At 46.0% G+C, this 16114-nt stretch overlaps 1 protein-coding gene across 4 annotated transcripts in view; it reads left to right on the plus strand.

The window, feature by feature from the left end:
• Nucleotides 1-213: 213 nt before the first annotated feature.
• LOC121560549 (ankyrin repeat and SOCS box protein 2) overlaps nucleotides 214-16114 on the plus strand; it is a 37740-nt gene continuing 21839 nt past the window's right edge. For 3 of the 4 annotated variants that reach the window (XM_041873488.2, XM_041873489.2, XM_041873490.2), the window contains exons 1-2: nucleotides 214-331; nucleotides 7033-7335. In XM_041873488.2, coding sequence (XP_041729422.1) covers nucleotides 7040-7335 — 296 coding nt within the window. In that variant the 5' untranslated portion in view covers nucleotides 214-331; nucleotides 7033-7039. The remainder of the gene's footprint in view (nucleotides 332-7032; nucleotides 7336-16114) is intronic. The other variant, XM_041873491.2, reaches the window with a different exon arrangement.

Here is a 16114-nt window from a genome sequence, read left to right on the forward strand (position 1 = left end):
TGTCCTGTGCACGTGACAAATACACTTTTAAAAAATGTATTACTCCAAGCGTTCCAGCTATTTGTTTTGTTGTACAGTGCCATCGGTCGCTCTTCCAAAAAAAACTGGGCCAGCTCCCCCTCAGGAGCATTCTGAGCTATGAAGGAGGTAGACGAAAAGTTGACCCCCCCCACCCCTCTCACCCTATCATATGAAGCCTCCAGAAATATCCCAGACTGCTGGATCAGAAGCCCAGTCTCAGAAACCTCCACTGACAGAGGAGTGGAGAAGTCTTAGTGGGGGAGACTAACCAAAGAGGAAAACCTGGACACTTTTTTTGGGGGGGAAAAAGGTAAGACATATTTTTATTTTTAATTGTTATTTGGCAACCTTGGTGCACTCTTTTTTTTTTTTTTTTATCTACATGGACCTGATGGTAATGAGCATTTTAGAATAATTATTATAAGTAGTACACTCCATGAGTTATTTCAGAAATCACTTAAATTATTTGAATTTAAGATGTAACACTTTTTCAAGGGGAGCATATCATCATTTCATTGTCCAATCCCAACATAATCCCAGCATTATCCAACCTAAATACAACCTTCAATTTTGTTCTTCAAATCTATCGATTTGCATGACATGCTTGTGTTCGCCTTAATTTACAAGCCCACTTGTACATATGTTCCTTTACTTTGCACTTGCAGTTTCTGCCTGCCTGCCACGGTTCAGCAGTGAGTACATTAATACACATGCACATGAGAGTCCTGTGCTATAGACCAATGGGAATTTGGTTTGCTGGTCTATTTATAAACTGTATCTACACTGCATGCAGGGCGATATGTGCTAATGGGATACTGTAGCTGTCTTATGACTTGAAAAACACGTCTTATATGGAGCAAATGATATGTTGCCCTTCAACTTGTATGTAGGGCAACTTTTTAGGCAGTAGGGTGTGTTGAAGACTATGCCTGATGATGTTTGTTATGAATGAGCAGTACGTGACAGGACAACTTATGGAACAGTCTTTTTTTTTTCATTTGTAAAAATATATTTTTCACTTCAAATGCTGAGTCGTGTGCATTTCCTAATTCCTTACTTGAGATAGTGGTGTCCGAAATGACTGACATCCTTGATAAAGATGAGCAATAATGACTGTATAAATAATTCAAATACTGAGCTACAGTATACTGTATGCAAAAAATATTGTTTGTTTAACAAGTAACACATTGATATTTGACCCTCTAACTTTCTTACTTATCATTATTCACGATTCATTCAGGATTATCCGTAATCACGGTAGTATCCACATTAATGGAGAAGTGTTTAGACACATTCTTATTGGTAATAAGTGACTTCAGAATGATACAATACATTATTTTCCATTCATTTCTATTGGGCACAAAATAATCTAAAATGAACGGCAAATCCATCCAACAAGTTTGTAGTGTCACAAGCTCTCATTGCGTGCTAGGAATATGGGACCAAATACTAAGCTTTTGACTACTTTTTAAAATAAGAATCTTTAGGGGTGTCAATTTTTACCCGTACCTTTTCGAGAAAAATGTTTTTAACACGTAATACAGTGGGGGAAAAAAGTATTTAGTCAGCCACCAATTGTGCAGGTTCTCCCACTTAAAAAGATGAGAGAGGCCTGTAATTTTCATCATAGGTACACGTCAACTATGACAGACAAAATGAGAATTTTCTTTCTCCAGAAAATCACATTGTAGGATTTTTAATGAATTTATTTGCAAATTATGGTGGAAAATAAGTATTTGGTCAACAAAAGTTTCTCAATACTTTGTTATATACCCTTTGTTGGCAATGACACAGGTCAAACGTTTTCTGTAAGTCTTCACAAGGTTTTCACACACTGTTGCTGGTATTTTGGCCCATTCCTCCATGCAGATCTCCTCTAGAGCAGTGATGTTTTGGGGCTGTCACTGGGCAACACGGACTTTCAACTCCCTCCAAAGATATTCTATGGGGTTGAGATCTGGAGACTGGCTAGGCCACTCCAGGACCTTGAAATGCTTCTTACGAAGCCACTCCTTCGTTGCCCGGGCGGTGTGTTTGGGATCATTGTCATGCTGAAAGACCCAGCCACGTTTCATCTTCAATGCCCTTGCTGATGGAAGGAGGTTTTCACTCAAAATCTCACGATACATGGCCCCATTCATTCTTTCCTTTCACGGATCAGTCGTCCTGGTCCCTTTGCAGAAAAACAGCCCCAAAGCATGATGTTTCCACCCCCATGCTTCACAGTAGGTATGGTGTTCTTTGGATGCAACTCAGCATTCTTTGTCCTCCAAACACGACGAGGTTGAGTTTTTACCAAAAAGTTCTATTTTGGTTTCATCTGACCATATGACATTCTCCCAATCCTCTTCTGGATCATCCAAATGCACTCTAGCAAACTTCAGACGGGCCTGGACATGTACTGGCTTAAGCAGGGGGACACGTCTTGCACTGCAGGATTTGAGTCCCTGGCGGCGTAGTGTGTTACTAATGGTAGGCTTTGTTACTTTGGTCCCAGCTCTCTGCAGGTCATTCACTAGGTCCCCCCGTGTGGTTCTGGGATTTTTACTCACCGTTCTTGTGATCATTTTGACCCCACGGGGTGAGATCTTGCGTGGAGCCCCAGATCGAGGGAGATTATCAGTGATCTTGTATGTCTTCCATTTCCTAATAATTGCTCCCACAGTTGATTTCTTCAAACCAAGCTGCTTACCTATTGCAGATTCAGTCTTCCCAGCCTGGTGCAGGTCTACAATTTTGTTTCTGGTGTCCTTTGACAGCTCTTTGGTCTTGGCCATAGTGGAGTTTGGAGTGTGACTGTTTGAGGTTGTGGACAGGTGTCTTTTATACTGATAACAAGTTCAAACAGGTGTCATTAATACAGGTAACGAGTGGAGGACAGAGGAGCCTCTTAAAGAAGAAGTTACAGGTCTGTGAGAGCCAGAAATCTTGCTTGTTTGTAGGTGACCAAATACTTATTTTCCACAATAATTTGCAAATAAATTCATTAAAGATCCTACAATGTGATTTTCTGGATTTTTTTTTCTCAATTTGTCTGTCATAGTTGACGTGTACCTATGATGAAAATTACAGGCCTCTCTCATCTTTTTAAGTGGGAGAACATGCACAATTGGTGGCTGACTAAATACTTTTTTTCCCCACTGTATAAATCGTTCTCTGAGCAACTGTAAAAGTGTAAAATCATATAATTTCCCAAATATTTTGGAGCATACAATATTTGCAAAGGACTGTAAAGGTTTGTTTGAATATGATGATATACAGTATATTTGGAATGTATTCATTTACATCATTTAGCAGACGCTCTTATCCAGACCCCTTCCCTTTTTCCCACATATTTTTACGTTAGTCTTATTCTAAAATTGATTAAATAAAAATGTTTCCTCATCAATCTACACACTACCCCATAATGACAAAGCAAAAACAGGTTTTTAGAAATAGTTGAAAATGTATTACAAATAAAAAACTCGAAATTGAGCTCAGGTGCATCTTGTTTCCATTGATCATCCTTGAGCTGTTTCTACAACTTGAGTAGAGTCCACCTGTGGTAAATTCAATTGATAGGACATGATTTGGAAAGGCACACCTGTCTATATGTGACTCGTTTCAGGAAACTAGGCATATGTCGCGCATCACTACTTCACAGGATAGCCATTTGAACGTAAACTTTTAAAATTTTTATCAAAATTTGTTTATTTGCAGAAATACCTTCTGGAACGTGAACTTTCATATGCCTTAATAACCACCTGTAAATACGAATAAAATTGTTAAATTACGAGCCTAGTTGGTTAAGCAACCTTCCCACTAGCCATGACTGGCTGAGATAATGAGTGGGCTGGACATGCCGAGAGAGGAGTTCGGATTGGTCTGCCATATAGCACGCTTCTGTCTATTTGAGCTGGTCAGTATGTGTAGGTAATCCTGTCTAACGCGGCTTTAAAAAAAAATGTATTGTAGTGGAGCTGCATAAGTGTTGCTCTCCACTTTCTGGAGGATCGAGTTTTGAAATCAGTGGCATTAGAGTATGATAGCTAAAGAGATGGAGAAAACACCTGTCTCCAGATTACATCTTCAAACTAAGGGCAACCATGGCATCCGTGACAGGGAGACGCATCCATCATGCATGATGTATACAAGTAAGATAGTCTAGCTAGCTACATTTTCAGATATTACACGTTTCTAATTTTGACAAAGTGGTTTCATTTCAAGTTAAAGTGTACTGTTCGCTAGCTAGCTAACATTAGCTGGCTAGCTAACATTACTTGTATGATCTTTTTATTCGTATCTCAGCGTCATTTGCTTGCTAACATTGCACCTGGTTGGTTAGCTACCTTCAGATTCATGCAGGGTAGTAAAGTCATTTGTTGGGATTATGGTTCATTGTGTACCTAGCTAGCTACATGTCTTAACAAAAGACTCCACTATGCAAGTAACCATTTCAGGTGTGTTAGTAAATTCAGTCTGAGTATGCCAGAGTGCAGAATAACTGATGAATTTACGAACGCACAACACCTGTTGAATATGGCCGGTGTCAGTAAACGTTGGCAAAAAAGTGTCATTAAATTGTTGCCAGCAGCACAGTTAGTCACCAACGCTCTGGATAACATGAAAACAGCCTAACCAGCTCTGCTAGGGTGAGTAAAATGGTCAGTGGGTTGTTCTCTCATTAATAAGCTGGTTAGGCTGTTTTCATGTTATCAAGAGCATTGGTGACTAACTGTGCTGCTGGCAAGAATTTGATTAAATGAGAGAACACCCCACTGACCATTTTACTCGCCCTAGCAGAGCTGGTTAGGCTGTTTTCATGTTATCCAGAGGTAAACATTTCTGCAGCATTGAAGGTCCCCAAGAACACAGTGGCCTCCATCATTCTTAAATGGAAGAAGTTTGGTACCACCAAGACTCTTCCTAAAGCTGGACACCTGGCCAAACTGAGCAATCGGGGGAGAAGGGCCTTGATCAGGGAGGTGGAGATGGTCACACTTCCAGAGTTCCTCTGTGGAGATGGGAGAACCTTCCAGAAGGACAACCATCTCTGCAGCACTCCACCAATCAGGCCTTTATGGTAGAGAGGCCAGATGGAAGCCACACCTCAGTAAAGGGCACATAACAGCCCGCTTGGAGTTTTCCAAAAGGCACCTAAAGGACTCAGACCATGAGAAACAAGAATCTCTGGTCTGACGAAACCAAGATTGAACTCTTTGGCCTGAATGCCAAGCGTCAAGTCTGGAAGAAACCTGGAACCATCCCTACGGTGAAGCATGGTGGTGGCAGCATCATGCTGGGGGGATGTTTTTCAGTGGCAGGGACTGGGAGACTAGTCAGGATCGAGGGAAAGATGAACGGAGCAAAGTACAGAGAGGTCTTTAATGAAAACCTGCTCCAGAGCACTCAGGACCTCAGACTGGGGCGAGGGTTCACCTTCCAGCAGGACAATGACCCTAAGCACACAGCCAATACAATGCAGGAGGGGCTTCGGGACAAGTCTCTCAACGTCCTTGAGTGACCCAGCCAGAACCCGATCTAACATCTCTGGAGAGACCTGCAAATAGCTGTGCAGCGACGCTCCCCATCCAACCTGACAGAGCTTGAGAGGATCTGCAGAGAAGAATGGGAGAAACTCCCAGAATACAGGTGTGCGAAGCTTGTAGCGTCATACCCAAGAAGAATCGAGGCTGTAATCGCTGCCAAAGGTGCTTCAACAAAGTACTGAGTAAAGGGTCTGAATACTTATGTAAATGTAATATTTCAGTTTCTTTATACATTTGCTAAAATTTCTAAAAAATAGTTTTTGCTTTGTCATTATGGGGTATTGTGTGTTGATTGAGGGGGGGGGGGAACAATTTAATTTTAGAATAAGGCTATAACGTAACAAAATGTGAAAAAAGTCAAGGGGTCTGAATACTTTCCGAATGCACTGTACAGTATTGTACAGAAACTCATAGAATTGCGTTGGTGTCACAAGCCTTGTGTCACAAGCAAAGTGCAGTCTATGCTGCAGGTGCTCAAGTAGTCATTAATTAAACCACCTCATCCTGCCAATGACATTGGTGTGCAGCTTTGCCTCCTTAAGCAACAGGGCCAATAAACATTGAGTCATGACCCACCTGTCTATGGTATCTAGACTTCATTCAGTCCAACAAGTTCTGACCTTAAAGTCCAAGTTTTAAGGTTAAAGGGTTGTGTTTTCTGCTTATACAGCACTGAATGTTTTCTAAAGGGGTAAACATCTGTTTTTGATGTACTCTAGTTACAGCAGTGCAATCAAGGTGTATGCTTACTGAGGTACATTAATACCTTCCATTGCAATGTTCAAGCAGTGACTTTACTCCCAGCACACACATGCGACTTATTCTTAAAACTGCATCTCCCTGTGAGGGGAGTCTACACGGTAGGAGTAAGTTTTTACAGTACTCAAAACCATTCTATAATTTGATGACCGTGGAGCTGCTGCGTAAATGCTGCATTGCAGTTTCAATTGAATCAATCCCATAGTCTCTGGCTACGTCCCATTTATTTGTCATTCCTCAAGTGTCCACTTGTTCACTTCCCTCTACTGATTTGAAAGGAAATGACTGGCGTAAAGAAATATGGTGGAAACTCCCTCTAGCCAATGCCTCCATCAATCCAATGCTTTTAAATGTGTGGGAAGTAGTGAACGAGTGTACACTTCAGGAGAAAGGAGATATTGGGACGCACCCCATGTAAAATGTGGCCATCCCAGGACAAAATTACATATTGATATCCCTACCCTGTAAGCAGGATGGACAGGTTAGCCAGCAATCCATGCTTTAGTTGTATTTACCTGGCCAAGTTTTTTTTGCAATATCCCATTTTCGCATGTCCAAGTCATCTTAAATTAATTAAACTACACAATCAAAACGAATGTCATTTTGTAATTTGGGTAAAATATCCTTTTGACTTGTGTAGGTGCTTAAGAATGGGTCTCTCAAGATCCAACATGGTGGACATAATACGTAACTGATACACTGCATGCCCTCTTTTTCTCTCCAGATCCAACATGGCAGTTGCCAGCATGGCCATGCCTGGCCCCACAGCGGGCCCCATGCTGGGTTTTGATGACTACAGTCTGTACAGCAACCTATCAGATGATGAGCTGATGCAGCTTGCTATCGAACGCAGCCTCTGTGAGACCCACAATGCCACTGCACCGGGTGAAGCCAGCAACATCCCCACAGCTCTAGGCAGAAGAACAGTCCAGTATATGGCAAATCCACCCCCAACCAGGCTGAACCCACCAAATCCACCAAGTCAGGAACCAAGCCATAGGCCGCCTACTGCCAACCCAACTGACGCGTATGTGCCAGCTGAAAAGCGCCTTCATTGTTTTTCATTATCCACTTTGGGTCATTGTGAAAGTATGAAAAAAGTGTATGCACTCACTAACTGTAAGTCGCTCTGGATAAGAGTGTCTGCTAAATGACTAAAATGTAAATTTGGACACCCTTTACATTAAGTTGTAGGCTACAGATAGTTACATGCACTTCTAATTTCTTGACATAATGACATGTTATTTGCAGATGTATGCATGAGTGACTGTTTTCTTAAATAAATGACTTAACGTGACTAAACTATTGACCTGCTAATACTGTTAGCCGGCAAACCAAGAGGCCCCTAGTATCGGTTGTTGACATACGACACCTCGTTAACATGCTGGCCTCATTGCTTCCCGCTGGGCCACGTGCAAAACACCTGTCCTATTGCATCTCATGGCACTGGCCTCTTACCCAACAGGCATTTTAGGAATAGATCCAAGTAGCACAGTCTGAAGTTCACATGCCACCATGGAGGAAAATAGCAACACTGACGAAAACAAATCTTTGTGCAGAGTTGGACGTACTGTTACAGGCTCTAAAAAGTGATCTATGTCACGTTACGGTCTTGGCAGGACAATTTCTGGATTGTGTGTGCAACTTGGCGTTCTAACATATCCTAGCGAAATTAAAAAATATATATAGTAATTGTGCCCTCCAATTGTACATGTTGTATATTAACATACTGTGCACGTCTAATGCCTACCCCTTAGAAAAGCATTCAGAGGAACACTTGAAGGGAGATATGAACTAGAATTGTGATATTGAACAGGTATTTTAGATGTAATACAGAGCAATGAGAATAGATTAAGGAATCAAACATTTCACTTTTGAAGAAACACACATTATCTATTGAGCTTAGGGTCCTCCATATTAGTTTAGTTAATTTAATGTACACATTTGCAGCAGTCAGCTGTATTACTGTCAACTGACTATACAGTGCCAATCATAAGTATTCACCCCCCTTGGATTTTTGCACATTTTGTTGCGTTACAAAGTAGGATTGAAATTGATTTAATTGTGATTTGTTTTGAGGGGGGGTTATTGATATACCCAATACTCATTTTTATATACACTGAACAAAAATATGAACGCAACATGTAAAGTGTTGGTCCCATGTTTCATGAGCTGAAATAAAAAAATACAGAAATGTTCCATACGCACAAAAAGCTTATTTCTCTAAAATGTTGTACACAAATTTGTTTACATCCCTGTTATTTCTCCTTTGCCAAGATAATCCATCCACCTGACAGGTGTGGCATATCAAGAAGCTAATTAAACAGCATGATCATTACACAGGCGGACCTTGTGCTGGGGACAATAAAAGGCCACTTTAAAATGTGCAGTTTTGTCACACAACACAATGTCACAGATGTCTCAAGTTTTGAGGGAGCGTGCAATTGGACTGCTGACTACAGGAATGTCCGCCAGGGCCTGGCTGGGTGGGCCTGGCTGCCAAGTGGGTGGGCCTATGGCCTCCCGGGCCTCCCCATTGCTGCACCCCTGCCCAGTCGTGATTAGGGCCTAATTTATTTATTTCAATTGACTGATTTCCTTATGAACTGTAACTCAGTAAAATATTAGAATTTGTTGCATATTTTTGTTCAGTATAGTTGTTGTATAAGTATTCACCCGCTTTGTTTTGGCAAGCCTAAATTAGTTTAGGAGTCAAATTTGGCTTAACAAATCACATGATAAGTTACATTTCACTCTGTGTGAAATAATAGGGGTTAACATGATTTTTGAATGACTACCCCTTCCTCTGTCCAGACTGTTCCCCATGCATACAACATCTGTACAGTCCCTCAGTCAAGTAGTGAATTTCAAGCACAAATTCAACGACAAAGACTAGAGAGCTTTTTGAAAGCTTCATAAAGAATGGCAGTGATTGGTAGATGGGTAACAATAACAAATCAGACACTGAATATATCTTTAACCAAGGTCAAGTTAGTAAGACTGTGGATGATGTATCAAACCACCCAGACACAACAAAAATACAGTTGTCCTTCTGAACTGAGCTGCAGGACAGGAAGGAAACTGCCCAGGGAGGTCACCATGAGGCCAATAGTGATTTTTAAACAGTTCAATGGCTATGATGGGAGAACTGAGGATGGATCAACAACAGTCTAATTGCTCCACAATAATGACCTAAATGACAGAGTGATTTAACTCATTGTTTTATTCAAATAAAAAAAATGCAATTTTCGGCCATTAATGGCCTTCATCAGAACAATGACACAAACGGAATGGACAAGAACATATACTGTAGGTCATGGGGAAGACTCTTACCTAGCTACTTTATAATGTCTTACCTATAATCTACAGGTAACTGCCAAAATAAAGGAAACACCAACATAAATTGTCTTAATAGGGCGTTGGGCCACCACGAGTCAGAACAGCTTCAATGCACCTTGGTATAGATTCTGTTGAAGGGATGTGACACCAATCTTCCACGAGAAATTCCATAATTTTGTGTTTTGTTGATGGTGGTGGAAAACGCAGTCTCAGTTGCCGCTCCAGAATCTCCCAGAAGTGTTCAATTCATCCTCAAAAGGTTCTACAGCTGCACCGTTGAAAGCATCTTGACTGGCTGCATCACCACTTGGTACTGCAACTGCAAGGCAGCCGACCAGAAGGCGCTAGCTACAGAGGGTGGTGAGTACGGCCCAGCACATCACTGGGGCCAAGCTCCCTGCCATCCAGGCCCCCAAAAATGTCCAAGACTCCAGCCACCCAAGCCAGAGTCTGTTCTCTCTGCTACCGCACGGCAAGCGGTACCAGTGCACTGGGTCTGGAACCAACAGGACCCTGAACAGCTTCTACCCCCAAGCCATAAGACTGCTAAATAGCTTATCAAATTGCTATATGGACTATATGCATTGACCCTTTTTTGCACAAACTCTCTTGCACTGACTCTATGCGCGCACACACACTGGACTCTACCCACACACTCACACATACTTACACTGACATCCCAACACACACATACACACTTACTACATATGCCCACACGCACACACATGCATCCCCCCCCACACACACACATTCACACTCACCACATATGCTGCTGCTACTGCCTTATCTATCCTGATACCTAGTCACTTTACCCTATATGTAGATAGCTACCACAATTACTTCATACCCCTGCACATCGACTCGGTACTGGTACTCCCTGTATACAGCACCTTCGGATAGTATTCAGACCCGTTGACTTTCACCACATTTTGTTACGTTACAGCCTTATTCTCAAATAGATTAAATTGATTTTTTCCTCATCAATCTTCACACAGTACCCCATAAGACAAAGCAAAAACAGGTATTTATATATTTTTGCAAATGTATAAAAAATAAAAAACCCAAAATATTACATTTACATCAGTACTTTGTTGAAACACCTTTGGCAGTGATTACAGCATCGAGTCTACTTTGGCATGATGCTACAAGCTTGGCACACCTGTATTTGGGGAGTTTCTCCCATTCTTCTCTGCAGATTCTCTCAAGCTCTGTCAGGTTGGATGGGGAGCGTTGCTGCACAGCTATTTTCAGGTCTCTCCAGAGATGTTTGATCGGTTTCAAGTCCAGATTCTAGCTGGGCCACTCAAGGACATTCAGAGACTTGTCCCGAAGCCACTCCTGGGTTGTCTTGGCTGTGTGCTTAGGGTCGTTGTCCTGTTGGAAGGTGAACCTTCACCCCAGTCTGAGGTCCTGAGCACTCTGGAGCAGGTTTTCATCAAGGATCTCTCTGTACTTTGCTCCATTCATCTTTGTGTGGATCCTGACTAATCTCCCAGTCCCTGCCGCTGAAAAACATCCCCCCAGCATGATGCTGCCACCACCATGCTTCACCGTAGGGATGGTGCCAGGTTTCCCCCAGACGTGTTGCTTGGCATTCAGACCAAAGAGTTCAATCTTGGTTTCATCAGACCAGTGTCACAGTTCCCTCAGCCAGAACCCAAAAGCAGACCAGGACAAGGAGAGTTGAACGAAAGTGAGGGTTTATTCGGATACAAACAAAAGGTGCAGAATATTCCAGGGACAGAGCGGGCGGCGTGGATGAGTAGTTGGGGGTGCAGTGCAAGGTCCAGTGATGGCTCGGCAGCCGCCGACCATCAGGCAGAGGTGGGGTGAAGGTTCCGGACGTGTGACTGCAGGTGAAACAAAAACGGAGGTAAGGACACAAAACTCAACAAAGTACAAAACAACAAAAACTCACGCTAGATACTCTAACTGATACGCAGATACACCTACTGTTCATGGCTAACGATCCGGCAGGAACTGGATGTTGGGCCAGAGCCAAGAAAGGTGCTGATTAGGCCCAGGTGTGCAGATTGCTAATGGGAAGCAGGTGCGGAAACCAGAGCGCTCCCGGAGCGTTCCCGAACCCTCGGGAAACTGGAGATTACGACCAGGACCCGACTCAGACAGCCGGGATCGTTACAGTACCCCCCTCCGACGAACGCCACCGGGCGGACTCCCCGGAGCGCCAGGATGGAGGCGGTAAAAGTCCCTGATGAGATCCGCATCTAGGACCTGTCGCCGCGGAATCCAACTCCTCTCTTCAGGACCATACCCCTCCCAGTCCACGAGATACTGGAAACCCCGGCCCCGCCGTCTGGAATCCATAATGCGACGCACCGTGTAGGCAGGACCACCTCCGATCATCCGAGGAGGAGGAGGAGGAGGCGGAGGAGGCAACAGAGGACTGAGGAAGACAGGCTTGAGGCAGGAGACATGAAAGGTGGGATGGACTCTGAGCGTCCTCGGTAGTTTGAGTCGCACTGCCACTGGATTGATCACCTTCTCCACCACAAACGGACCAATAAACTTCGGTAACAACTTCCTAGACTCAGTCCGTAACGGAAGATCCCGTGTGGCCAACCAAACCCTATCTCCGATGGTATAGGTGGGAGCGGGGGTCCGGCGACGATTCGCCTGGAGCTGATACCGGTCCGAACCTCTAAGGAGTGCCTTTCTGGCCCGATGCCAGATCCGGTGGCAACGATCGAATATGGGCCTGAACAGAAGGCACAGAGAGCTCCTTCTCCTGAGAAGGGAACAGGGGGAGGTTGGTAGCCATACAGGCACTGGAAGGGAGACATCCCAGTGGCAGATGTAGGGAGAGTATTGTGGGCATACTCAACCCAAGGCAACTGAGAGGCCCAGGAGGTGGGGTTGGAAGAGACCAGACAGCGTAGCGTGGATTCCATCTTCTGGTTGGCTCTCTCCGCCTGACCATTGGATTGGGGGTGAAAACCAGATGTGAGACTGACTGTAGCTCCAATGGCCAAACAGAAGGACTTCCAGACAGCAGAGGTAAACTGAGGACCACGGTCGGAAACGATATCACTGGGCAAACCGTGGACCCTGAAAACCTCCCCTGACCAGGATCTCGGACGTCTCCGAGGCAGAGGGAAGCTTGGCAATAGGCACAAAGTGGGCGAACTTGCTGAACCTGTCCACGATAGTCAGAACGACCGTGTTCCCCTCAGAAGCGGGCAACCCCGTGACGAAGTCCAGGGCCAGATGCGACCATGGACGCCGGGGAATAGGAAGGGGGTGAAGTAGTCCAGAGCTGGGCCGATTGGTACTCTTATTCTGCGCACACACTGGACAGGCAGCAACAAAACCCCGAGTATCCTCGGCCATGGCAGGCCACCAAAACGCGTCTGCGAAGAAACGCTATTGTCCGAGCCACGCCAGGGTGACAAGCCATCTTACTGGCGTGGGACCATTTGAGAACAGCAGGACGAACCGACTCAGGCACAAACAACCGACCGGGTGGACCGTTACCGGGACCGGGCTGAGTCCGAAGGGCCGCCAGCACCTCCTCCTCAATCCTCCACATAACTGCTCCCACGACGCAGTTCCGGGGGAGAATTGTCTCGGTCTTGGACCCACTCTCCTCCGTCTTGGAGAACATCCGGGACAAGGCGTCCGCCTTGCCGTTCTTAGATCCAGGTCGGAACGTCAGGACAAACTTGAATCGTCCGAAAAACAACGCCCACCTGGCCTGACGGGGAGTTGAGACGTTTAGCCCGATTGCACGTAAGCAAGATTCTTGTGGTCAGTCCAGACAATAAACGGTTGCTCCGCCCCCCCTCCAACCAGTGGCGCCACTCCTCCAAGGCAAGTTTCACCGCGAGAAGCTCCCGGTTACCCACATCGTAATTCCTCTCCGCAGGCGAAAGGCGACGAGAGTAGTAGGCGCAGGGATGGAGTTTACTGTCCGTGGAGCATCGCTGCGACAGGATGGCGCCAACTCCCACATCAGACGCGGCCCACTTCAACGACGAACTGACGGGCCGTGTCCGGTTGAGAGAGAATCGGTGCGTTGGTGAATCGCCTCTTCAAATCCAGAAACGCTCGATCCGCCTCCGGATTCCACTTGAAGGTCCTGATGCTGGAAGTCAAGGCAGTTAATGGAGCGGCCACACGGCTGTAATCCCGAATGAATCTGCGGTAGAAATTCGCAAACCCCAAAAATCTCTGGAGCTGCAATCTCGTACCGGGCTGGGCCCATTCCAGAACCGCTCTAACCTTCTCCTGGTCCATCCTAATCTCACCCCTGGAGATGATGTACCCGAGAAAGGATGTCGTGTGGGCGTGAAACTCGCACTTCTCGGCCTTCACGAACAGGCGATTCTCCAATAATCGCTGCAGAACCTGCCGGACATGCTGGACGTGGTCGGAAGGTTCCTTCGAGAAGATCAGAATGTCATCCAGGTAAACAAACACGAAGAGACCGATCATATCTCTCAGGACGTCGTTCACCATACTCTGGAATACCGCTGGAGCATTGGTCAGTCCAAACGGCATCACCTGATACTCGAAGTGCCCCATCGGTGTATTGAAACCCGTCAACCACTCGTCCCCCTCTCTGATCCGGACCAGGTGATACGCATTGCGTAGGTCTAACTTGGTGAACACCGTAGCTCCCTGTAAAGAGTCGAAGGCAGAACTCATCAAGGGCAGGGGATACTTGTTCTTGACCGTGATGTCATTCAACCCCCGATAATCAATACATGGTCGAAGAGAGCCATCCTTCTTACCCACAAAGAAGAATCCTGCCCCCCAGGGGTGATGACGAGGGACGAACGAGACCAGCAGCTAGGGACTCCTTGATGTAGGTCTCCAACGCCTCACGTTCAGGTCGGGAGATACTGTATAACCTTCCCTTGGGGTAGACAGCTCCAGGAACCAGGTTGATGGCACAATCATATGGTCGGTGGGGGGGGAGTGACAGAGCCTTCTGCTTACTGAAAACTTCCCCCAAATCGTGATATGTCTCGGGAACCAGGGACAAATCTGGAGGTTTAGCCTCAATCACCTGACTGGTAACCGAATGAGGGCAGGCAGTCTTGAGACAGTTAGCATGACAATCCAGGCTCCAACTCGTTACCTTGCCCGTCACCCAATCGAACGTGGGATTGTGTTCCTTCAGCCAGGGGTATCCAAGGACCAGAGGAACATGGGAAGACGGCAGAATGAAAAAATGAAATCATCTCAGAATGATTCCCTGACAACCGCATCTTAACCGGTTCAGTCCTCATCGTGATACGTGCCAGACTACTGCCGTTCAGAGTGGTCGCTTCAATGGCTTCCGGCAATTGCTCCTTGGAAAGCCCCAGCTGTTCCACCAACTCGGCATCAAGAAAGCTTCCATCGGCACCTGAATCGATAAGAGCGTTAAGCGCTAAGCTCTGATTCCGTTCACAAGGGTAGCCGGGAAGCGGGGTCTGACAGAGGTACTGAGAGGTTGAAACTGGCTCGCTAAAAGTCCTCCCAACTTTAGCGAGCCGGGCAGTTTGACGACCGCCGGGAGCAAGTGGAGATGTAATGTCCCGAGCGACCACAGTAGAGGCAGCAGTTGGTCCTACGTCTATGTTGACGCTCCTCCTTGGTTAACCCGTGCCGCCCCCACTTGCATGGGTTCAGAATCGGGAGAGAGGACCTCTCCACTAATCCTTTGTGGAGGAGAATGATCGACGTGTTCTGGACCACCACCCGACCCGACTGGGAACTGAGAAGCTGATCGATTGGATGGACCCCATTGCTTCTCCCTCCTTCGCTCACGGACTCGATTATCCACCCGAATAGACAAGGCTACCAAGCTGTCCAGGTCACTAGGCTCCGGATAGGAGATCAACTCATCCTTGAGCTGCTCCGACAGACCCTGGTAAAAGGCCGCTTGCAAAGACTCCTCGTTCCACCCACTCTCCACAGCCAACGTCTTGAACTCGATCACGAAGTCGGCCACGCTGCGAGTTCCTTGGTGAAGAGAAAACAGGCGCCTAGCTGCGTCCCTCCCTCGGACGGAATGGTCGAAGAGCTTCCTCATCTCGGCCGTGAACCCCTGGTATGAAGCCATGCAGGGATCCTGTCGTTCCCAAACGGCTGAAGCCCACTCTAGCGCTCGACCACGCAGCAACTCAATCACAAAGGCTATCCTAGCCTTGTCTGTGGCATAAGAGTAGGGCTGTAGATCGAACACTAATCCACACTGCATAAGGAAGGAACGGCATCCTCCCAGCTCCCCCTCATATTTATCCGGCGTCGGAACCTTGGGCTCACGGAGGGACACAACTTCAGAAGCGGCAGGCGAGATGGGTGAAACCGGTAGTGGATCCTCCACCGGACACTGGCGTTGGTTCTGGACCTCCATCAGGCCGGTAGAAAGGTTCCGAACTGACAACGCGATCTCCTGTAGTACCGTGCTATGATGGCCCAACATCTTCTCCTGCTGGGTAATGGCATGGCGAACG

Source organism: Coregonus clupeaformis, chromosome 36 (assembly GCF_020615455.1).
Source record: "Coregonus clupeaformis isolate EN_2021a chromosome 36, ASM2061545v1, whole genome shotgun sequence".
In the NCBI taxonomy this organism is placed as follows: domain Eukaryota; kingdom Metazoa; phylum Chordata; class Actinopteri; order Salmoniformes; family Salmonidae; genus Coregonus; species Coregonus clupeaformis.